At 40.3% G+C, this 26,207-nt stretch overlaps 1 protein-coding gene across 1 annotated transcript in view; it reads left to right on the top strand.

The window, feature by feature from the left end:
- RIMS1 (regulating synaptic membrane exocytosis 1) overlaps positions 1–26,207 on the top strand; it is a 594,395-nt gene that overhangs the window by 325,018 nt on the left and 243,170 nt on the right. The window contains exons 5-6 of the mRNA XM_052651478.1: positions 19,505–19,845; positions 24,451–25,298. Of these exons, the coding sequence (XP_052507438.1) occupies positions 19,505–19,845; positions 24,451–25,298 (1,189 nt within the window). The remainder of the gene's footprint in view (positions 1–19,504; positions 19,846–24,450; positions 25,299–26,207) is intronic.

Raw genomic sequence — 26,207 nt, 5'->3', positions numbered from 1 at the left:
TGGCTCTCAGTTGCTGTGCTGTGTTCCTCTCCATGAAAATGTCTGCATGATTTTCTCCGACATCTTGAATGTGTTCTGTTCCTAGTAGTATCACCAACTCTGCATCTATGCCACAGGTATCCTGAGGTTGTTATGCAGTGTGTGTCTAGCCTGCTACCAAACCAAACTTGGATCCACTGGCCCACACACAGTAAATCCAACCTACAGACACCAGGCTGTGGCGAAGGGAAGAACAGCATTTATTGCAGGTGCCAAGCAAGGAGACGGGGCAACTCGGGCTCGAAAGACCCAAACTCCCTGACGCCTTTCTGGGAAGGGATTTTGAAGGCAATGTGAAGCAGGGCGTTGCAGGCTGCATGATCAGTTTGTGCATAGTTCTCTGGTTGGTTGGCATCAAGATGAAGCTTCAAGCCCTCTGGTTTCAACCAGTCTAGGGTTTATGTGCTTGTGGTCAGCAGTTTTCATCTAGTGTGAGTCTACTTCCTGCAAAAACAACATAGGAATGTGTGTCAGACTTTTATCTCTATCTTTCAGGGAACTGGGAGTTCAGTGACTCTGCTGTGTGGCTGGTTTATAGTCTAAATTGATTCCAGTTTCCCAGCCTAAGAGCTATTCTTTATTTTTACATCTTCACGTTTCCTAACCACTATTTCTTGAGCCAGCCTTTAGAGACTCAAGGAAGACCTGGGAGACTAAAGCAAAAGCAATTTAGTTCAAAGGACAGGGACACCAGGGGCTTAGATACCAGATCAGCCGGTGTGTGTGCAGCAGTGTGAGCTTTGTGCAATGTTGGTCATGTGTTGTTTTATCACAGCATTTTTGGAGATGCTGACACTGGGGAACCTTAAATTAGGAAGCAAGCACAGAATATATAACAACTCCCCTCCTCAAAAACACAAATTCCTAACTAATGGCATTGTGAGACCCTGAGCAATTCATGACCACTCTGAGTCAATTTCCTCATTAGCAAAATAAAGGAGATGGATTTGATTTTTTTTTCTATTTTTTTTTTTTCATCTTCAAATTCTAAACCGGGATCAGGATATATATTTACTTATAAAGCAGCCAGTAAAGAAATTTCTCCTTAAGACTGAGCTGACTTTTGACATTTGAAAAAACTATACCCCAAGACTTTAATAAATTCCTGTGTTTGCAAAACAGCATCTGATCCCATAACCAAATATGCTAAGAAGTAAATGAAAATTTTACTTCTAGTCTCAGCTCTAAAATGCTAAAATAAATAACTTACAAAATTATTACAAAAAATCTATGTAATAAGACCAAGTTTACACTGTTGTATTATATAATCAATCAGATAAAACCTCAGCAGCAGTATACCTGCAGTCAAACAAAATTGGGTTTGTGTATTTACTGCACAGAGAAAGAAAGTTCTAGAGGAGTTTTAGGAAAGAACCTAAGGAGGGAGTGGGAGAAGCAGACCTAATATGGTACAATTATGTGACGAGTTTACTGAGGAATATAGAGTTTACTAGTAATATAGATAGGGCCTGCTAATCTGTAATGGACTCTCCTTAAATGCATTATTTTGGAAAATATGATGTGTTAAGATGTTGTATTTTTGTTTCTGCTTGTACAGATGGTTGTCATACTATAGAAACAGTTTTTAATTTCAAAATGATCAAATTTACAAACATATAAGGAATAAAAGGGACAGAATGTATTTGCAAGTCCAGTAGGTATAAAAATGAAGGAGGAAACACTGTTCAGAACATAACTCTCACCAATGAAGGCATAGAATTAATTATAAGCTTGAATATGCAAGTGATTATACTGCTTCACAATATCTTTGCTGCTTGGTGAGATGACTTTTTTCTGCTTGGCAAACTGCTTGATTCCTGGAAATATATATATATATATATATATGTTTCTAAAACAGCTATAAATTTGCAAGCTGAGAGGATAATCACACATGAAAAAAGTTACACATTTGCACAAAATGCAGAATCTTTCTTTTTTCCTTTTGCTTAATGTTTTTGGCTCTCCCAAACAGCAGCCTGTTGCCATGCTTACTGACAACTGACCCTTGGATGGATGTATTGATTATACAACTTTGTAATATAAAAAGGAAGCAAATACTTCAACAGAAATTGATTGAGCATCAGTTACACCAAGGGCATATGATGGTTTCCCTTTTGGATGAAAAGAAAAAAAGGCCTAACTTGCAAGGAGCTACCGTTTAATGGAGATGACAACAGCAAAATGCGAGAGCTGTATGAATGCAAAAATGTAACCATAACATACTGTGAGAAGTTAAGAGAACAAAAGCCGGTCAGTTTGCTAATGTGAAAATTCTGACAAAGGCATAATCATCTGTCTATTTTAATTAATATTTTGCTAATCCACATTGATCAAAATAATTAAAATACCTGAATATAAGACTAGCACAAAATCTAAGGCATATGATCATTGTGAATCTTTTAACGCAATGGCTGTGTGCCTCACTCAGCCAATCCATACCCAGTGTGGGGGCTGGATTGGCCCTTGTGGTTCTTATGATAACTGCAAGAGGCCCTTAGCAATAATCATCAGGAAACAGAAAAAAAAGAAAAGTTTATTACTTATGGGTCCTGGAAATACGCTAGCACACTTGGGACCACACAGCACAGTCTTGGGTAGACAGGTAGACAGTAATAGTGCTTGGCCTGAGGTTCTGATTCTATTGGGATTGTGGGTGGAGGTGTAGGGTTCTCAAGCTTTTCTTTATGGGTGAATTAAAAACAGAAGAGCAGGAATTTGAAATATAGGAAAAGAAAACAACAAGGGCCCCAAATGGTCAGTTATGAAATGACCCAAGATCTCTAAAACAAAGGAGTCAGTGTGGGGAGGTAACCTGTCTTTTTATTCGTGTGTTGTGACTGGCTAGGTGTTTATTTGGGAAGGCTGTTTTCAAAGTGGATACTCCATAATCAAGCTTAAGTCAGGCATTTGCAATGTAAAAAAAATAAATAAAAATCATAAAAAAACACCTGTTGGAGCTTAATGAGTTTTTTTTTAATAGATAAGAATCGTCTGTCTAAATAATGAAAAACTGTTCAAGTGGCCTGATGGCACTGCTTTAAAAATGTAGTTGCAAAATATTTGCAGTAAGGGAGTAAAAAGAGTCTAAATCTGAAATTTTTCTTTTTCTTTGTAATTGTTTTAGTTCTTTTTGGCCTTTAGCATTCTATAATAATTTTAGAATCACCTTGTGCATTCCCAGGAAAACATGGTGGGATTTTGTGTGTGTGTGTGTGTGTGTGTGTGTGTGTGTGTGTGTGTGCTAAGGATTATACCACATCCACAGAGATGTTAGATGTTAGATGTACACAGTTACACGTTTGTGATTCTGCAGTTAATGAACACAGTTCTGCTTATTGATGAGGGCAACTTTGTTTAAATCTTTATAACTTTACTGATTTTTATTATGTATGTTTTGTTTTGTATGGGGCTTCCCTGGTGGCTCAGAGGGTAAAGTATCTGTCTGCACTGCCAGAGACCCGGGTTCAATTCCTGGATTGGGAAGATATCCTGGAGAAGGAAATGGCAACCCACTCCAGCACCCTTGCCTGGAAAATCCCATGGATGGCGAAGTCTGGTAGGCTATAGTCCATGGAATTGCAAAGAGTCAGATACGACTGAGCGATTTCACTTTCTTGTTTTATATATTGAGACTATAATGTTAATACATATAAAATTAGATATTAGTGTCATTGAATGGATTTTTGTTGTTCAGTTGCTGAGTCATGTCCAGCTCTGCGACCCCATGGACTGCAGCATGTCAGACCTCCCTGTCCATCAGTATCTCCTAGAACTTGCTCAGACTCATGTCCATTGAGTCAGTGATGCCATCCAACCATCTCATCCTCTGCCATCCCCTTCTCCTCTTGCCTTATATCTTTCCCAGCATCAAGGTCTTTTCCAATGAGTCAGTTCTTTGCATCAGGTGGCCTAAGTATTGGAGCTTCAGCTTCAGCATCAGTCCTTCCAGTGAATATTCAGGACTGATTTCCTTTAGGATGGACTGGTTTGATCTCCTTGCAGTCCAGGGGACTCTAAATAATCTTCTCCAGCACCACAGTTTGAAAACATCAGTTCTTTGGTACTCAGCCTTCTTTATGGTCCAATTCTTACATCCATACATGACTACTGGAAAAAAGATAGTTTGGACAATATGAACCTTTGTCAGCAAAATAATGTATCTATTTTTTAATAATGTGTCTAAGCTTGTCATAGCTTTCCTTAAATGGATTAATGTTTTACTATATTGAAATGTGTCTTTTTATCAATACTAAGAATTCTTCCATCAAGTCTATTTCACCTGACATTAGTATAACTACATTGGTTTTCTCCTGGTCAGTGTTTGTGTGATATTTCTTTTGTTGTCTCTTCGTTTAATCTCTTTGTATCCCTATATTCAGGGAATATCTCTTTTAGTTAGCAGTTTGGTTGTTCACCAACCTAGATAGCATATTAAAAAGCAGAGATATTACTCTGCCAAGAAATGTCCATCTAGTCAAGGCTATAGTTTTTCCAGTGGTCATGTATGGATGTGACAGCTGGCCTGTGAAGAAGGCTGAGATGCTTTTGAACTGTGGTGTTGGGGAAGACTCTTGAGAGTCCCTTGGACTGCAAGGACATCCAACCACTCCATCCTAAAGGAGACCAGTCCTGGGTGTTCATTGGAAGGACTGATGCTGAGGCTGAAACTCCAATACTTTGGCCACTTGATGCAAAGAGTTGACTCATTGGAAAAGACCCTGATACTGGGAGGGATTGGGAGCAGGAGGAGAAGGGGACGACAGAGGATGAGATGGCTGGATGGCATCAGCGACTCGATGGGCATGAGTTTGGGTGAACTCCAGGAGTTGGTGATGGACAAGGAGGCCTGGTATGCTGCGATTCATGGGGCTGCAAAGAGTCGGACTTGACTGAGCAACTGAACTGAACTGAACTGAGGTTGTTTACAAAATCCAGTCTGATGATTTTCTTCTTTCAGCTAGAACATTTAATTTGTTTACATTCTACGCCATGCCACTGTATTTGTGTTTAAATTTACCCTCTTGCTTTGCATTTTCTATTTACTGTATTATTACCTAATTTTTAGTTAATTATATATAGCATTCTATTATTCATTAGCTAATTAGTAATATTGAGTTGGCCAAGAGGTCCATTTGGGTTTTTATATAAGATTGTAAGAAAAACCTAATTCTTTTATTTATTATCCAAAAAAAAATCTTATACTATTAGTATATTATTGGTGCTTAACATATATTAGTATATCTACCACTTTCTGGAAAATACAAGGACTTTCATACCACATTAATGTGATGTACTACCACCAATATTTATGCTATTATTGCAATTTATTCTAAAATAAATATTTTAAATGATTCTTGCTTCTTGCCTGCAATATTCATTTAGATTTAACAACCATTGCCCTCCTTTCTTTTCTGCATCTTGGTTTCCATCTGGCATCATTCTCCTTCTTCTGAAGCTTCACCTAAGTAATTCCTTTACTGTGCTTCAGTTGGTGATACATTCAGTTTTTATTAAAGTTAGAATGGCTTTATTTTTAAAGGACATTTATAGAACTCCATTTGGTATTCATTTTCCCTTATTATGAAAGTATAATTGTACTGTCTTCTAACTTTTCTGTTGAGAGATCAGTTCTCAATCTTTGATTTCTCCTTTGGAAATAATCTCTCTCTCTTTTTTTTTTTTCCTATGGCTGCTTTGAAGCTTGTCTGGTTTTCTTTGGTACTGTGTTGTTTTCTTTGTATGTATTCTGCTTAGGGTTTGCAGCAATCTGTGGCATGATGTCCTGCATTGGTGTCTTAGTCAGTTCTGGCTGTGATAACAAAATACCCTAGAGTGAGTGGTTAGACAACAGGCTTTCATTTTTCACAGTTCTGGAGACTGCGACATTCAAAATCAAGGTGCCCACTTCCAAGTACTGTCTTATAAGAGCTTAAGGCTTCAACATATGAATATAGCAGGAGCAGACATTCAGTCCAGAGCAGCTGATCTTGGAAAATCATGGCCTTCCATATAGCTTCTGCTCTCTACTTTATATTCTCTCCTTCTCTAATTACACATGTTAACCTGTTTTCCCACGGTTCATGTCTCTCATACAAACATCCGTGTTTTATAATTCAATACTTTTCTTTGCCCTATCTGAGTTCATCCTAATCTGAGTTCACTAATCCTATTTTCTATTTTGTCTAATTTGAAAGTAAACCAATCTACTGAGTACTTAAGTCTACTTTTTTTCAGTTCCAGAACTTTCATTTGTGCCTTAGTTTCTGGTTCTCTGTTTAGATCCTTTCTCTTGTCATCTAACTTACTTAACATATTAATCACGTTATCCGAATATCTGCTTTATGACTCCAATATTCGGATCTCCTGTTCCATTATGTTTCTGTCCTTCTCCTTCTTTCTCTCTCTGACTCCATTTCTCTGTCTACGTCTCTTTCTACCTCTTGCCAAGTAGTATTGCCTTCTGTGATATGTAGTAATTTTTGTATAGATGCTATAGATTTTTCATGAAAAATTATGCATATAATTTGAGGCTTTCATGATGTTATAATACATCAAAAACAAGTACTTTTGCTTCTTCCGGGAAGTAAGGGTAAAGGCAGGTCACTTTAATCCAATCAGAGATTGAGTTGGTTTGAAGTTGCAAAGCCATAAAGTGATCTAGGTCTAGGGGAGTCAGGGGAGGAAATGGTGGTATAAAGGTCCTGGGAGAACAACATAACTGGGTGTCCATCCAAGGGGAACTACAGAGGGATACATTCACTGTCCATACTATTGGAGAAAAAAGCCCCCAAGTTTCTCTTCTCCTGACCTCCAGTCTCCTACTTACAATTCTTCTTTGTGAGAAATAGCACCTTAACAGTGCTGAGTTTTTCAATCATTCAATATGATACAGGTCTCCATAGTTTGGTTACACTATGATAGCAAATGCCATCGACTGGATGGATTAAACAGCACTCATGTGTCTATCATGAGACTGAGGAGTCCAAGGTTAAGGTGTCAGCAGAACCGGGAGCTGGTGAGAGCACTCGCATGGCTTCCAGAGAGCTACTTCCTTGCTGTATCCTTGCCTGACCTTTTATCTATTGCTTCCGTGGGCAAGAGCTGGGGGAAGAGCCATCTATCTCTCATGCTTCTTATAAGGATGCTAATTCTAGGTTTTTCAGATCAGAGTCCCACCCTTATCATCTCTTTCTTACAGGGGCCTATTGTCATATATAAGCAAATTAAGGGAGTTGGGACTTCACCATATAAATTGGGGAGGGGGGTCACAGTCCAGTCTATAGCAGTATTTATGAATTTTTCTCAGTAGCATTGTATAAATGTTAGTGTAGAGCTTTTTACATATATTGTTGCTAAATTAATCTTTAAGTATTTATATTGATTTTTGTATATTGACTTTGTGACTTACTGCCAGATAAAATCACTTCTTTTTATCCAGTAGTGTGTTTTGTTGATTCTTTAGGAATTCTTGCATGTATGGTTATTACTTCTGTAAATAAGAATAGATTTACTTTTTTCCTATATTTATATTTTATTTATTTTCATTGCTTTATTATGTTTGCTCTGATCTCTACTATAAGGTTAATAGTGGTGTTGAAAACAGAAATCCTTGCTTTGTTCCCGATCTTAGGTAGAAAGCATTTGACTTTCACATTAAATGTACTGCTTATGGTAAGTTTCTTGTAGATTTGATAAATGTTTTCTTAAAGATGTTTGCTTCTATGCTTTTCAGGGATTGTGGTTTTTAACTTTATTCTCTTACAGCAGGGTTTTCTTGTATCAGAAATTGAGTTTGAATGCTAAGTTGGCCAGATAAAATGAGTTCATAAGTTGAAGTGGTTCATCTTCCACTTTTTTACTAAAATTTTTTTTTATTATATTGGTATCTTTACTCTTTTAAATTTTTTAAAGACTTTTCCATTAAAGATATCTGGTTCTGGAATTTTCATTATATATTGTCTTTTAATTATGAAGTCAACCACTTTACTACTTATGGAGCTATTCAGGGTTTCTATTTCTTCTTGTATTGCTTTTAGTAGTTTTAATTTTAATGGCATTTCTCTATTTAATGCATGTTAATTAATTTATTGAGGCTTCCCAGGTGACAATAGTGGTAAATAACCTGCCTGCCAATACAAGAAATGCAGGTTTGATCCTTGGCTTGGGAAGAGCCCCTGAAGTAGGAACTGGCAATCCACTCACTCCAGTAATCTTGCCTGGAAAATTGCATGGACGGAAGAGACTGGTGAGCTGTGCCCATGCGGTCACAGAAAGATGGATGTGACTGAGCCACTAGGCACACACATTGTATTTAAAGGCATAAATAAATACATTATTTATATATATATTGTATACTAATTTATAAACATATTCTGTATATATATATTTATAAATACATATTATATATTTATATATAAATGTATATATTTATATATAAATAAATATGTTGTTTATAATGTTCCCTTATTTATCTTTATAATGAATCTAAGGTCTGTGGCACTGTCTCCTCTTTTGGTAATTCTATTTCCTGATTTTTTTTTTATTTTTCAGTGAAGTGAGACATTCATCAATTTTATTAGTTCTTTCAAAGAAGCCAGTTTCTAATTTCATTGATTTTCTCTAGGTTTTATTGATTTTTAAATTTTATGTGTAATGGATTTACCCTCTCATCTTTACTGTTTTCTTCTTTATTTCATTATTCTTGTTAATTAATTTTATTATTTTTGTTCTTTTTATTGTCAAAGCTGAGATTATTGATTTTGTAATTTTTTTTTCTTTTGGAATGCAGTATTTAAAGCTATAATTTTCTAAAAAGTACTTTAACAACATCTCAGAAATTTTGGTAAGTTGTATTTTATTAACATTTAGACCAAAACCACATTTTAATTTTGTGGTTTCTTCCTTGACATTGGAATATTTAGATATGTGTTCCTTTATTTTCAAAATTAGGATATTCCAATATTTTTGTGATTTTTTAAATAATTTTATTCAAGTAAAAAATAAAATTATTATTCTATTATTTTTATATATTTTATATACATTATTCTATTATTATTCTATATATTTTTAATCTCATTCATTTAAATTTATATTTTGCATGTTTTGTCCTGCAAATACTGTGTTAATCTAATAAACATGGATATAATTTATTAAATAAATACCCATTTATTGTATAAGCTTTAAAAATACTTTGTGGAACTACACGGGCAGTTGAGCAGTTAAAATGCCACACTCTCAAGCACAGGTTCGACCCCTGGCCATTAAACTATGATCCTACATGTCACATGGCATGGCAAAAAGGGAGTTCTGATCAAAATGGAATAAGAGATGCAGAGAAGCAAGAGCTCAGGCAAGTCCATGAGTTTAGGAATAAAATTCTCAAACAGAAAGAATACTTTACCAAAGAGACCAAAATTCTAAAAAGATCCAAACAGAAATTTTGGAGCTGAAGACCTCAATTAAGAGCATGAAGAATACATTAAAGGCATTGGAAATGAAACAGACCATATGGAAGATTTAGTGAGCTCAAAGATGGAAGTCTAGAAATCATACATGCACAAGAGGAAAGAGAATAAGACATTTTAAAAGAGAAGAAACTCTGCAAGAACTATCTAACCCTATTGGGAAGTGCAAAATTACGAGAATAGTTATCCCAGAAGAAGAAAGAAGAAAAGAGTAGAGAATTTATTTAAAGAACTATTAATTGAGAATTTCCCAAACCCTAGGAAGAAACTGGACTTACCATTCCATGAAACTGAGAACACCTAATTATCTCAATGCAAAAAGACCATTTCCAAGAGACGTTATATTAAAACTATTGAAAATCAATGACAAAGAATTTTAAAGTGGCTGGGGAAAAATGGATGGTCACTTGCAAAGTAACCTCTATTAGGCTGCCAGCAGATTTCTCAGCAGAAACTCTGCCATCTAAGAAAGGAGAATGACATTCTTGGAACACTGATAGAGGAAAAATGTCAGGCAAGAATACTCTATCCAGGAAAGTTACCCTGCAGACATGAAGGAGAAATAAAAGCTGTCTCAGAAAGACAAAAGCTGAGGGAGTTCATCATCATCAGATTTGCCTTACTATAAAAGTTGGAAGGTGCTTTTCTACTTGAAAAGAAAAAAAAAAAAAAGCCAAAAGTACTTTGATGGGACTTCTCTGGCAGGCCAGTGGTTAAGACTTCACCTTCCAATGCAGGGACCCCTGATCTGGGAATTAAGATACCATATGTTTCACGGCCAAAAAAACAGAACTTTAAAAAAAAAAAAAAAAACAGAAGCAATATTGTAACATATTAAATAATGTTAAAAATTGTCCATATCAAAACCGTATTTTTTTAAATGCACAAATTTTGAATAAGTAGGTAAATAGAATCAGACTGAAGAGGTTCTTAATCAGAATAGGTTGTTAAAGAAGAAAAAGCAATAAAAAAAATTAACAATAGCTACTTCAATTTGGTAACAAACTCACAACATAATAAAAGAATAATTTGAGACAACAAAAACACAAATAGGGAAGAAAAAAAGGATGATATCCATGTACGCAAATGAAAATAAGATGTCATCTGCATAAAACAGATGATTTTATTTATGAGATATTAATAGAAAACCACCCAATTAAAATGACAGAAAAAAACATAAAGAATCAATGGCGATATAGAACAACCAGAAAAGGAAAAAATAAAATGGCAATACTAAGTTCTCATTGATCAGTAATCACCTTAAATATAAGTAACTTAAATTCACCATTGAAAAGACACAGAGTGGTTAGATGGATTAAAAAACAGGACCAAACTATAGCTCTAAAGACAAACATAAGCTCAAAGAGAAGAGATGAAAGATTATATGCTAAGGAAATGGCAGCAAAAGAGAGTATAGCCACTTTCATATCAGAGAAAATAGTCTTCAAGCCAAAACAAAGGTGGGCGTTATATAAAGACAGAGGGGACAATTCATCAAGAAGACATAATAGTGACTAATATATACGCACCTAGAATAGAAGCATCAATACGTCAATGGATGGATCATCTGGAAAGAAAGTTAAAAAGGAGACAGAGGCCTAAAATGAAACATCAGACATAATTGTGCTCAATCTCTCAGTTGTGTCCAACTCTTAGTGACCCCATGGACTGCAGCCTGCCAGGCTCCTTTGTCCACGGAATCTTCCAGGCAATCCTACTGCAATGAGTTGCCACTTCCTCATTCAGGGGATCTTCTCAACCCGGGCATCAAACCTATGGCCTCTGCATTGGCAGGCAGATTCCTTCCTAACTGTGCCTGCTGGGAATCCCCTTATACAAAATGGATTTGATAGATTTATACAGAACATTCCATCCAAATGCATCAGAATACACGTTCCTTTCAAGTGCACATGGGGCATGGTTAGGATAGACCATAGATGGGGAGACAAACAACTTAAGAAGATTGAAATTGTATACAGAATCTTTCTAATCACAAAGGTATGAGATTAGAGATCAACTGAAGCTGGAAAGCTGGAAAAATCACAAAACATGAAGACTAAACAACATGCTACTGAACAGCTATTGTGTCAACAAGGAAATCAAAGGATATGGAGTAAAGGGAACCCTCACATACTGTTGGTGAGACTGTAAATTGGTGAAGCTAATATGGAGAATTCTTTACCAGTTGAGCTATCAGGGAAGCCCTAAGGAATTATAAATGTTCCCCCCAAAATTACAAATATTACTACCACATGATCCAGCTATTTCACTTCTGGATGTTTTATTCAAAGATTATAAAAGCACTAATTTGAAAAAAAAAATGCCCCCCTATATTCACCATAACATTATCTACAATAGTCAAATACAGAAACAACCTAAGTGCCTGTCAACCGATGAATGTATAAAGGAGATGTGTCTCATACAATGGAATATTACTCAGCCATTAAAAAAGATATTTATTTCTTCCATTTGTGACTACATGGATTGATCTTGAGGGCATCATGCTAAGTGAAATAAGTCAGAGAAAGACAAATACTTTCAAGCATAAGTGCAATATAATAAAACAAGGAAACAAAATAAAATGAATGAACAAACCAAACAAAACCAGAAGTTACAGGGAACAGAGTATCAGTTAACAGAGTGAAGGGGAGGTTGGGGAGGCTGAAATGAGTAAAGGTGGTCAACTCAATGGTGACAGGTGGAGACTAAATTTTTGGTGGTGAGGATGCAGTCCTGTATACATAGTTTAAAATAAAATATTATACATATGAAACTTATATGATGTTATAAATCAAAAGAATAAAAAGTACTTCAATATTACTTGTGAATTTCCGTAATGCCAGTTATCTATTGACCAAGTAATATCTATAATAAGAGTCATTTTACTCAGAGTAGAATATTTTATTAGACTTTATACACTTTCTTTCACTAGAAGGGGCTTCCCAGGTGGCGTTAGTAGTAAAGAGCCTGCCTGGCAATGCAGGAGACATGAGACACAGATTCGATCCCTGAGTTGGCAAGATTCTCCTGGGGGAGGGCATGGCAACTCACTCCTGTATTCTTGCCTGGAGAATCCCAGGGACAGAGGAGCCTAGTGGGCTCTATATAGTCCATAAGGTCGCAAAGAGTCAGACACGATGCAAGCGACTGAGGACGCACACGTGCATGTCATTAAAAATGGTAAATTTGAACTTACTCGTGAATTCTCATACAAGGGTCCTCAATACTGTCCTTGCAAACAACAGATATGATTCTGCTCCTTAAGTTAAGATTATAGCTATAATAATTGCCACAATTTATTAAATGTCAATAAACTTACTGAATGCCAGGAAAGGAGTATGAGTCAGGACTTCTCAAATAAGGACTGTGCATTTCTAGATGCTAGTAAAACACAAACATTAGACGAAGAAATACAATTCAGTCTTGTGCTGTATATGAGAAGAGATGCACCACCAACAAAACAACACAAAAAGATAACATATAGGGCTTAAAAAAGATGTATCGCAAAAATGAACCCAAACAGCAGGATAGTAAACCCCCAACATATGAACCTTCAAGTTGCAACATTTCAAAGATGCAAACGTGTTCCACCAGCATCAGGCGTGAGTGAAATTGCAGCTTGCCCTCCGTCTGCTATTGCTGACGAGCCTTCAGCTCCACCATCTCCCACGCCCTCTCCTCCAGTCAGTAAGTCCTCTGGCCTGTTCACGTGATGCCAGCCCCTGTATGCCAGCTGCTATGCAGTACTACTTTTCAAGGTACTGCACTGTAAAATTAAAATGTTTTCTTTATTTTTTGTGTTTTTATGTATTGTTTGCGTGAAAAGTATTACAAACCTATTATAGTACATTGCTGTATAACCCACTGTGTTAGCTGGGCTAACTTTATTGAACTTACAGACTGGACTTATGAACAAGCTCTTTGAACAGAACTCACACTTATGTAGGGAACTTACTGTGTTAGAATTCAATTCAAAAAGATTTTCACCTGAGTCTCTGCATTTTGTCCTCAGCACAGTAGCTAGAAGGATCCTATTAAAACATAACACATTAGGTCACTTCTCTGCTCAAAACCTTCCAAGAGTTTCTGTTACTCTCATGAAAGTCAGTCTTTGCCATGACTCCCAAAGATCCACTCAGTCTGACCCTAGTTGCTTGGTGAACCTACTACAGGGCTCCACCTTCACTGCCTTGAAATCAGAAAGGTTTATGTCTCCTCAAAATCGTCTTCACTTGCTATTATTATAGCCAGACTTTTTCAATACCTCTCTCAGCAAACTGTTCCCAACAGCTAGTATGAAGTTAAACCAACCCTGTCCACCACCACACAGAATGCCTGTTCTTTTTCATTTTTTTTCTATTGCACATCTCACTACCCAGCATTCCTCATCTATTTACTATCATTTTTTGTTTTTGTCTGTCTTCTTCACTGGAATGTGAACTCCACATGTCACTTTGTTCACTGCTGTAGGCCCATGCTGCTGCTAAGTCGCTTCAGTCGTGTCCGACTCTGTGTGACCCCATAGACAGCAGCCCATCAGGCTCCCCTGTGCCTGGGATTCTCCAGGCAAGAACACTGGAATAGGTTGCCATTTCCTTCTCCAGTGCATGAAAGTGAAGTCACTCAGTCGTGTCCGACTCTTAGCGACCCCATGGACTGCAGCCTACCAATCTCCTCCGTCCATGGGATTTTCCAGGCAAGAGTACTGGAGTGTGATGCCATTGCCTTCTCCCTGTAGGCCCATAGCCTAGAAAAAAAAAAAAAAAGTACATTACAGAAACACTTGTTTAAATCAGAAATATATCCAGAGTATGGCATTTTTTACAGGAAAAAAAGGCTTCTTACCTTTAACTGAAGTCATCTTTAGTGAGTTTTTGTTTGCTGTTAATCATTCATATGTATCGAGTGCTTTCCATGTGCTAAACAAGGTTGTATACATTCTCTCACTGACTAAATCCTAACACATAGTCTATGAAAGCATCACTATTATTATTTCCCTATTTTATGAATGAGTAAACTGAAATATAGAGAGATGATGTAACTTCCCCATTAGCAGGGCAGGAAGATGGGTCATCATATTCAATGTTCACCACCCCTTTTGACGCGCCATGACCCACACAGATAGTTACACAAACAGGAGCAGCGAGAGACCCGCCATCAGGCAGCCCACGTGGAAGCCATCAAGATGGAAGGCTGTGCGTCATAATTTAACTAATGGGGTTGGGTTAATAAGTGCATGGGAACCTCTCTCTGTTTATCTGTAGGAACAAAATACAAGTTTCTTGATGGCTTTGTATGCTATAGAGAGCCCCCCCCCCCCCAAATTTAACACATATAATTAACAAGGTGATGATGATGGAAATGATTAGTTGTTAGTAATAATTAGACATTACCATGTTATCAGTGCCTCGTAAGCTCTTACTGTCTGTCAGGCTCTGTGCCAAGTGATTTAGATGAATTATGTCGTTAATTCCCGAAACGTCTCAGTTAGTTGGGAACTGCCAGGATCCCAAGTTTGCTTATGAGTTACGGAGGCTATGAAAGGGACTGGAGTAAACAGCAAACAAGAGGTGGATCTGAGGTGAGAACCTGGGCTGTTTCGACACCACATGCTTCTTTCAAGTTCAGTGATGAGATTAAAGATTACCCAGTACATCATGTCAAGATTGTTAGCTGTGAGGGAAAGAAAATCATTTAGATCCCTGTCTCTCATCACATATCAAGATAAATTCCGAGGGATCAAGAATTAACTTGTAACATATTAAATCATATAAAAAGCCAATGAAAATAAAAGTGAATATTTATCACAGTCTTTTTGGTGCTAAATTAGAAGCAACAGAATAATTAAGGAAGAGCACAACAGATTAGACAACATAAAATGAAAAGTCATCTTTGTAACAAAAAAATAGTTGATATGACAAGTCACAATTTGAAAACTCTATCAAATAGTTATTAAATGGGTAAGAAAATGCTACTAATTCAATTGATAAATACACAAAAGGCCAGGGCAGTTAATATCCTAATGGGTATGTAGAAACGTTGGTACAACTGAAATGAACAAAAGTAATAAAATCATCAATAAATGGCAGTAAATGATCACTGTACACCATTCTACTTTTAAACATATATTATGAATATAGTTAGGAGGTAAATATACCAGTAGACATGTATATATACACACCTATATATACATATACACCTATATATATATGTGTCTTCTCTTCTTTGAAAAAAATCAGTGAAGGATCCCCAATCCACTTGTGGATTTTTCTACAGTTACAAGCAAGCATAATAGTTAACAATAAATTAAAAAACAGAATCTTTATGCACAAATAACTACATTGATTATTAGAAATGAATTGGTTATTTTTATACATGTCTGCAATGTTTGATATGAACTGTGTTGAAAGATATGCCTAGTCTTTTACTTTTAATTAATTTTTAAATACAAATATAAAAATATGTGGTACACAAATGAATAAGATGTAGAAAAATTTGGAACTAAACAAGAGTTTTCCTAACTGTTAAAGTTTGACAAATGTAATATCACAGATTTAAATGAATAAATAATATTGTAAAATGCTGAAGTAGATGCTTCTACTAACCATTAACTGTAACTTTTTAAATAAATTAAAAATAAAATTAAGTGAATTGTAAAATTTAACTGACTTCAACAGTACGTGAATATGGAACTTCCAGATGTTCAAGCTGGATTTAGAAAAGGCAGAGGAAACAGAGATCAAATTGCCAACATCCGTTGGATCATACATAAAGCAAGAGAGTTCCAGAAAAACATCTACTTCTTTATTGACTATCCCAAAGCCTTTGTGTGGATCACAACAAACTGTGGAAAATTCTTCAAGAGATGGAAATATCAGACCACCTTTCCTGCCTTCTGAGAAATTTGTATGCAGGTCAAGAAACAACAGTTAGAACTGGACATGGACAAATGGACTGCTTCAAAATTGGAAAAGGAGTACATCATGACTGTATATTGTCACCCTACTTATTTAACTTCTGTGGAGAGTACATCATGCAAAATGACAGGCTGGATGAAGCACAAGTTGGAATCAAGATTGCCGGGAGAAATATCAATAACCTCAGATATGCAGGTGACACCACTCTTATGGCCAAAAGCAAAGAACTAAAGAGCCTCTTGATAAAATTGAAAAAGGAGAGGGGAAACATTGACTTAAAACTCAACATTCAGAAAACTAAGATCATGGTATCTGGTCCTATCAATTCATGGCAAATAGATGGGGAAACAATGGAAACAGTGACAGACTATTTTCTTGGGCTCCAAAATCACTGCAGATGGTGACTGCAACCATGAAATTAAAAGATGCTTGCTCCTTGGAAGAAAAGCTATGACTGACCTAGATAGCCTATTTAAAAAGCAGAGACATTACTTTGCCAACAAAGGTCTGTCTAGTCAAAGCTATGGTTTTTCCAGTAGTCATGTATGGATGTGAGAGCTGGACCATAAAGAAAGCTGAGCACCAAAGAACTGATGGTTTTGAACTGTGGTATTGGAGCAGACTTGAGAGTCCCTTGGACTGCAAGGAGATTCAACCCATCCAACCTAAAGGAAATCAACCCTGAATATTCATTGGAAGGACTGATGCTGAAGTTGAAGCTCCAATACTTTGGCCACCTGATGCGAAGAACTGACTCATTGCAAAAGACCCTGATGCTGAGAAAGATTGAAGGCAGCAAGAGAAGGGGACAATAGAGAATGAGATGGTTGGATGGTATCACCAATTCCATGGACATGTGTTTGAGCAAGCCCTTGGATTTGGCGATGTATTAGGAAGGCTGGTGGGCTGTAGTCCGTGGGGTTGCAAAGAGCTGGACATGACTAAGTGCCTGAACTGAACTGAATTAATAAAAAGCACATTATATTTGCTTTTATTAATCCTACAGCAGTTCTGCACATATTCAAAATTTGGAACTTGTCCAAATATGACAATTACTTTTTATTAGTTCATTTTTATGATACTTAAAGTCATGAAACAATCAAAACTGCGATAAAAATTTTATAAGAAATATGCAGATGTGTGATGAATCGTATAGCCTCCTTCCTGCTCTTTTTCTGCCTGTTTACTCAGCTTAATTTCATTTTGGAACTTGTGTAATAATTGTAAATTTTGCTGTGTTCTGAATAGTTTTAAAGGAAAGGTATATTTATCCTAAGTACACCTTAATGTTTTTGTAGGAAAGAAACTAACTTGGTGCTAAGTAATACTTTGCAAATTATTAGTGTAATCAATACCATATTAATATCTACTTAGTTACTGTGAAATAGTCAAAATTTCATATCGATGTCCTAGAACTCTATGAATTCAGACTTTCTCTTCACTGTCTTAGCAACCAATGAGGCAGCCAAAGAGGAAGGGTGTCACCTGTCCTCATTCAGGGTCTGGGCAGAGAAGACATGGTGTCACTGTTGATGGAAGTCCTGGTTATAGGCCATCATCCTTATGACGTTATCACTGATACCTCCACGTTCAATCAGTCAGAACTTGAGGGACCTTATTTACAACATCAAGATGGACGTATGCTGTGCAAAGTATAGCCATATTTGGCAAGCATGTTAAATTGAAGTTCCACTCCATACATCCTTTCTTTTGCTATAGGCATACGCAGCATATTGCTCATCTTGTCTAACATCTCAGTAGATGGGAAGTCCATGATATAATACACTGTGCAGATGTTATAGTTAAATGATTTTGTGGACCAACTTTTCTTTGTTTTATGACCCAGGGAAATATAGAAGGCCGAGTTAAGTGTCATAAATCTTAAACATATTGTAGCAAATATATTTGCTACATCTTGGTTTTCCCCATATTATTAATTCATTTGAATTTTCTTGGTTGGAAAGAAGGAGTTCTCAACAGTTCATCTGCAATATTTTTCTTTTTAAAATGTATTACTTTTATTCTCATTTCCTTATTATCACTTTAGCTTTAGTCTTATAAACAGTAAGAAGTGATCATTTTCCTCATATCCATTGGAAAGTTTTCAGTATTCTATTTTCTTCTTTTTGCCAACTAAACGCTGCTTCTTCTACTGTCTTGCATTGCTTCTCACTTGACGTATCTAGGATTTATCCATCCTTAAGTGATATATTTGAGTGGCTGTTGACTTAGTCTTATTAGTGGAAATGGGCACCTAGGGGTAGGTCATCAGCCTTCCTGGAGGTGCTGTGTCTGAAATACAAAGAAAAGCCTGAAGTGCATGCTGAGAAGAGTAAGTGAGGTGGGCTTGGCTGTTGTATTATTATTCATTATTTCTATGAACACCGTTGTCCCCATTATTACCTTCACTGTAAGCGTGCCCAAGAAGAGAGCAGCTATATAGATTTTAAGTGGTGATACATTTCATAATTTATCAGCGGATGTGTTTCCCAGTGATGATTCCAAAATAGCTCTTACTGCTGAGCTTAGTTGATTACTACTAAACTAGAGAACATATATAGCCTGTCCTGTTCTTTAGTGACTACCTTTCATTGTTTGTTAATTCCTCCTGAATATCTTATAATATTGATTTTAATAATGAATGGTTCTTGAGACGACAGATAGCTTCTAAATCCTTTGACACACTGAGGCGTATGTACATAAATATTAATTCCATGGTTCCCTACAACATTTTTCCAATCAATCAACTACCTTGCTTAGACCATTTTTATGAATATATTTTAAATGAAACTTCAGAGTCAGTCATTCAAAATGTGATGAATACACAGTAATAGGAAACTCGGAATCATAGATTATGAATGCCAAGAAAGACTCTGTTCTGGTTACTGTAAGTCTATGGTTTCCAATGGGTCATGGAGCAGGCATTCATACACTTGTTCAGGGGTCATTTTCATAAGACCTGCTCAAGGATCAACATAAAGATGACAACCATTCTGTTGTGCCTTAAGAGATATTTTAGTGTGATGAAAGTAAATTTATTTCCACAGCACAGAAAATTTACACCGTTCTCTCTTCTTCAAATAGGTTATGTGGGTATGCAATTTATGTCGAAAGCAACAGGAAATCTTAACCAAGTCAGGGGCGTGGTTCTTCGGCAGCGGCCCTCAGCAGCCCAGTCAGGACGGAACGCTCAGCGACACGGCTACAGGGGCGGGTTCCGAGGCGCCTAGAGAGAAGAAAGCCAGGCTCCAAGAGCGCTCGAGGTCGCAGACCCCCCTGAGCAGCACCGCGGCCTCCGCCCAGGACCAGGCTGCTCCTGGCTCACAGATGGACAGGACCAAGGGCGCTGAGCCCGCCCCGCAAGCCGGGGGCCCTGAGCAGAAGCAGGCATCCTCCAGATCTAGAAGCGAGCCTCCCAGGGACAGGTAAGAGGTCAGCAACCCACAGGCAAAGGGCAAAATCTTAAATGGAGAGCAAACCCATCTTCAGGAATCAAACCGCTTAGGATATGCAGAAAGGGTGCCTCTCAGACTCAACCAGAAAGGTGATAGGGAGCCCGCTGCCTTTGTCTCTCTCTAGAAAGTATCTTTCCTTAGGAGGCCTTTGCTGAGAAGCTTGTCTTTCACGTGTTCCGTGGAGGTAAACAAGGGCTACCTGGTTGGTAGTCAGGGCCCTTGAGAGAATGAGCCAAGCCTGAAGGAGTGGCTGGCTGTCTTGTTTTATATTTCATTGTTTAAAGTGTACTATTAACTTCCAACCCTTTGGTGAGAACAGCCATTGGCTGTTTTTGGCTATTAGAGTGGGTCCTGCAGATGAATATGTGCTCTGAGAGAAGAATATTGGGAACAGACACACTTAGGGCTGGGGGTGCATCAGCAAAGGCTTCCTGGAGGATGCTTTCTTCTACGCTGAGCTTTGAAGGTGACTAGAGATGAGCCAGGTGAAGCAAGGGATGGGTGCACGGGTGTCTGGCTGGAAGGAACAGTGAGACCACCCAGAGGATGCTCTTGGCTGAAGGGTGAGTTGGAGAGGGGGAAGCAGGGGATGACGGTGAGGTCTGAATGCCCAGGTCACACTGGGCCTTTTAGACAGGTTCAATTTCACAGACTTTATCCTGAAAACAATGGAATGCAATGGAGACTTGTAAGCTTGGGCTCATGTGATGAGCTTATTAATTTCAATATGTCTACTGTATCATTCATTCAAAAACGTGTATTGATGACCAGACAGGATGCTGTGCAGTAGGTGGGGACAGCGTTAACAAGGGGGAATATAGCCCTTTTCTTCCCGAGGCTGGGAGTCTGGGACACCTGACGGTTAGCACTAGGTGTGGCTGCCTTCATCTGTGTGACCCTTATTTATTCCACTGGGTGGGAGGACAGGATCCAAGGGTAGGATCTAAGGAAGGTTTCTGATCTCCTTGTCAAACGAAACTCTCACAATAAGCTCAAAGACTTCAAAGCTGAACTGATCCAGATTCCAGGCCTGGCTCTGTCGCCAGGGATTCTCATGGGCACCTTGGAGGACTAAGTGAGCACCTGTGCTCAGCAGCAGGCCCATGGGAGGCCTCTAGTGAATGCAGACTGTAGGCACCAAGTGTTTACCATTACCGAACACTGCAGGAGCCGGAGGGCATCAAGATGACTGGTGCATGGTGCCTTTCCATTCAGATCCTGGGAAAGAGACCACACTGTCCCCTAGGGAAGACAGAGCCCTGGGCAGTGGACTGGCGCAGAGGGCTGACATGATCAGAGCTAGGCAATACAAACACACGTCCTTTGGAGGCCGCAGGAAAGGGGAGCACCTTCTGAACACAGGCAGACAGGACACCCAGAAGTTGTGGGATGGGCAGGCAAAATAGGAGAGACCATGATGGCCAGACACCAGAGCCACCCTGGTGATGGCCAGACTTACAGCATGGTGACGAAGTGCTGTGAGTTAAGGAGAGAAAAGATACTGAAAGGGCAGCTCATGATTGGTCAGAAAAAGATTTCTTTTAAAGGAGAGGAAGAGTTTGGAGGTCTAGAGTTTCCAAAGAGAAAATCTGAGTCCTGCTTATGATGACCTGTGAAAAGCTACAAAGAAGTCGAGAGCAGGCGCCAAGGAGAGGCTTTTTGATGAAATCTGAAAAAGACTGATAAGGGCAAATAGCTTTTCTGGTGATATAAATGACTTGCTGACTATAATACGGAAGACAACAGTGAGGATGTTGGGGCTGGAGAAGGAGGAAGAGGGGGACCTGGTTGGTAGTCAGGGCCCTTGAGAGAATGAGCCAAGCCTGAAGGAGTGGCTGGCTGTCTTGTTTTATATTTCATTGTTTAAAAATTTGTATTATTGGAGTACAGTTGCTTTTCAGTTCTGTGTTAGTTTCTGATACAACAAAGTGAATCAGTTATATATACAGATATACCCCCTCCTGCTGTGACCCCCCTCCCACCGTCCATCCCACTCCCTAGGTCATCACAGAGCACTGAGCTGAGCCCCTATGCTCCACAGCCGCTTCCCACGAGCTATGTGTTTTACACATGGGAGTGTGTGTGTGTCCGTGCTGGTCTCTCAAGTCATCCCACCCTCTCCTTCCACCACTAGCTATGTGTTTTACATGTGAGTGTATGCATGTCAATGTTACTGTCTCAATTTGTCCCACTCTCTACTTCCCTGATACCTCAGTTGGTGAAGAATCCACCTGCAATGCAGGAGACCCCGGTCTGATTCCTGGGACAGGAATCCTGATCCGCTAGAGAAGGGATAGGCTACTCACTCCAGTATTCTTGGGCTTCCCTTGTGGCTCAGCTGGGAAAGAATCCGCCTGTGATGCGGGAGACGTGGGTTCGATCCCTGGGTTAGGAAGATCCCCTGAAGAAGGGAAAGGCTACCCACTCCAGTATTCTGGCCTGGAGAGTCCATGGGGTTGCAAAGAGTCGGACACGACTGAGCTTCACTTCACTTCATTTCTCCTTCCACCACTGTGTCCACAAGTTCTGGTCTCTAAGTCTGTGTCTCTGTTCCTGCCCTGCAAATAGCTTCATCTGTACCATTTTTCTAGATTCCACATGCATGTGATAACATACCAACTTTGTACTCTTCCCGACTTACTTCACATAGTACGGCAATCTTTAGTCACATCCATGTTGTGGCAAATGGCATTTTCTTCCTCTTTATTTCTGTTATTTTATTACCGTATTCCACTGTATTTTATACATGCCACATCTTCTTCACCCATTCAACAGTTGATGGACATTTAGCTTGCTTCTGTGTCCTGGCTATTGTAAGCAGTGCTGCAGTAAACACCAGGGTACATACTTCTTTTGGAAACAAGATCTTAATCTTTTTGATCCTAATTTGTACACTCCTCAAGAGCTAGTGGGGATGGCAACATTAGAGGTGAGAAAAGGCCTATTTCAAACACAAGAATCAGAGAGACTGGAGAAGAGTCCTATTTGCATATAAGGCTATCCTTTCATAAAGCATCTTCACAGATGCTGTCTCCTTTAATCTGCACATGAACTCTGCAAGGTAAGCATCATTGATCAGCATTTCAACAACCACAAAAATATCGACTCTATAGAAACTTCCAACAAGGGCAACTCTGCTTTAATGAGCTACTGCAGTACATTCATCACATTTTTATGAAAACTCTAATTATGATGACTGCATTCATTGCAGACCCCTTATGCGGGAAAACAGCAATGCTACCTGTGAAACTCCACCCTCCCTGAAAATCTCTCCCACTTCAAAGGACCAAGTAATCTAAATGCCTCAAGCAGAGTTGACCAAGCTTCTGTTTTGCTTTTGTGTCATTGGAAACCCTCTACCCTTTCTTTCCGTTATCACCAGCCCCTGCTCAAACTGATCCCACAACATATTTTAGCAATTACTACTTTGATAATGGACAACAGAAACTGCTCTACTTTTCCCCATCTTGTGTATTATTCTCAGTTTTTGCTCATGAAGCCTGCTTTTGGACTTCCAGTGTTCTCTCTGGAAAGCCCTTTCTATGGGTCTAAGGATTCCAGACAGAGCCTCTCTGTCCCCATTTTAACTGCACAGTAGAGCATATAGGGTCTGAATGCTTTGCTGAGGCATCCCCTTTCTGTAACTTCTGGTGTCCTTGCTGAAAGCTTCCCAAAGCAGATGGACTACAGTGTTCAGAAAAGGGCTGCACGGGGCCATCTTAAACAGTGTAATTTAAATATTCAGACCGTGAAACACTTTTCCTTTATCTTTCCCAGTGCCTCCTACAAGATGGAAAGCAAAGTAGAACACAAACTGCTTTTTCTTTTCATAGTCCTTTTTGTTATGATTTATTATAAGATATTGAACATGGTTCCTTGTGCTCTGCATTTTGGAATGAGGGAGAAGGCCTGGGAGGGAGGAAAAATGAATAATAATTTCAAAACGTCAACATTTCTATCATTTTTGCTGGGGAAGGTAAAATGAAGGCTCAGCTTCAACCATTTTTTTTTTTTCCTAACCAATTCCCTAAAAAGTGTTGGACTGCACATCATCTCTTAAAAAGTACTTTTGCTCTACAACTGAAGTGCTAGTAGAATTAATTTCTGAAATGGACATACTTGTATTCAGGTTTCCTTGAATGTTTCAGTTATAAGAGATTAATATATATCGCCCCAATATATGTCGGGTATTAATTTTTGAACTGATATATATCTATTAGTGTTTATCCTAACTTATTATTACCTATATTATTTTATCTAGAACATGTTAAAGAGGTTAGCATAAAACTTGTTCCTTTAGTACATTAATTTATTGATTTTTAAAATGATCTGTTTAACTGATAGAGAATTTAAAAATCTGAATGCCAGTTGTGAAGACCCTGAATATCTTGTAACTCAAAGGAGCCTTATTTAGGAAGCGACTCAGGTATACGGGTTTAAAGTGCCTTTTTAACATCTCGCTTCTTAATTAGACATCGAAGGATAACTATTTCCAAGGATGCTGCTTCTGAGGTCTGGTCCTCGCCTTGAGTTTACACGCGATTCTCCTTCTCCACGTTTCTTTGTGCATCCCAGGAAGAAGACCCCAGGGCTGGCCGAGCAGAATGGCAAAGGCGCCCCAAAGGGCGAGCGCAAACGCGCGCCCAGGACCTCGGCGCCTCCCGCAGAGGCGCCCGCGGAAGAACGGGAGCGGAAGGAAAGGCGGGAAAGCCGAAGGCTGGAGAAAGACCGGTCCCAGGACTACTCCGTCGTGCCGGAGACACGCGAGGAAGGCCCGGCGGCTGAAGCGGAGAAGCAGCGGAAGGAGGAGGAGTACCAGACCCGGTACCGCAGCGACCCGAACCTGGCGCGGTACCCTGTCCAGCCGCCGCCCGAGGAGCAGCAGATGCGCACGCCCGCGCGGGTGTCCCGCGCGCGGCACGAGCGGCGCCACAGCGACGTGTCCCTGCCGCGCACCGAGGCGGCCGCGGGGCCCGAGGGCAGGCCCGGCCCGCGCGCGCCCCACGCCGCCCGGGGCTCGCCGCCCGCCTCGCCGCGCGCCTACTCGGCCGAGAGGACCGCGGAGGCCCGGGCGCCGGGCGCCCAGCCGCTCGCCGACCCCAGCCCGCCGGCGCCCCGGCCAGGCCCGGGCCCCGCGGAGGTCCCGGAGCCGCTCCGGAAGCAGAGCCGCCTGGACCCCGGCTCGGCCGTCCCGGTGCGCAAGGCCAAGCGCGAGAAGGTGGAGACCATGCTGCGCAACGACTCGCTCAGCTCCGACCAGTCCGAGTCTGTGCGGCCGTCGCCGCCCAAGCCGCACCGCGCCAAGAGGGGCGGCAAGCGGCGCCAGATGTCCGTGAGCAGCTCGGAAGAAGAGGGTGTGTCAACGCCGGAGTACACCAGCTGCGAGGACGTGGAGCTGGAGAGCGAGAGCGTCAGCGAGAAGGGTGAGCGCGCGGCGGCGGCGCGCGGGCGCGGGGCGCTGGCGGGGCTGGCAGGGTGGGTGGGAGCCGGGCGCTCCTGCGCGGGCCTGAGGTGCGCGCTCCGGCCTGGGGGCGTGTGCTGGAAGCCGAGAGATACGCTCGGCGCTGGGGGCGTGTGTGCTGGGATCCGAGGTGCGCGCTCCGGCCTGGGGGCGTGTGTGCTGGGATCCGAGGTGCGCGCTCCGGCCTGAGGGCTCCTGTGTTGGGATCCGAGATATACGCTCGGCGCTGGGGGTGTGTGTGCTGGGATCCGAGGTGCGCGCTCCGGCCTGGGGGCTCGTGTGCTGGGATCCGAGGTGCGCGCTCCGGCCTGGGGGCTCGTGTGCTGGGATCCGAGATATACGCTGAGCTGGGGGCCTGTGTGCGAGGCTCGGGGATTCGCCCGTGTGGCTCAGAAGCGCGTGTGCTGTGCGCCCAGGGTGCGCGCCTGCAAGGTTTACAAGCGTATCTGGTAATGTCTAGCATGGTGACTGTGACTGCAGTTACCACTGCTTTATGGTATATTAGAAACAAGCTACGAAGGCAAATCCTAAAAGTTCTCATCACAAGAAAAGTATTATTTTGGTAACCGGAGGAACACAGAGATGTTAACTAAGCTTCCTGGGGTAGTCTTCTGGCCTCCTATGTATGTCTGATGGTTAGTTTAAGTTCACACGTCGCTCAGCAGTGTGACTTTTTGCCGTGCCATGGACTGTATAGCCTGCCAGTCTCCCCTGTCAATGGAATTTTCCAGGCAAGAATACTGGAGTGGATTGCCTTTTCCTACTCCAGGGGATCTTCCAGACCCAGGGATGGAACTCTCATCTCTTGGGTCTCCTCCACTGGCAGGTGGATTCTTTGCCACTGAGCCTCCTGGAAATCCGCAGGTGGTTA

This window comes from Budorcas taxicolor, chromosome 14 (genome assembly GCF_023091745.1).
Source record: "Budorcas taxicolor isolate Tak-1 chromosome 14, Takin1.1, whole genome shotgun sequence".
Lineage (NCBI taxonomy): Eukaryota > Metazoa > Chordata > Mammalia > Artiodactyla > Bovidae > Budorcas > Budorcas taxicolor.
The sequence above is the reverse complement of the archived record's forward strand: the minus strand, read 5'-3'. Positions and strand labels throughout refer to the sequence as shown.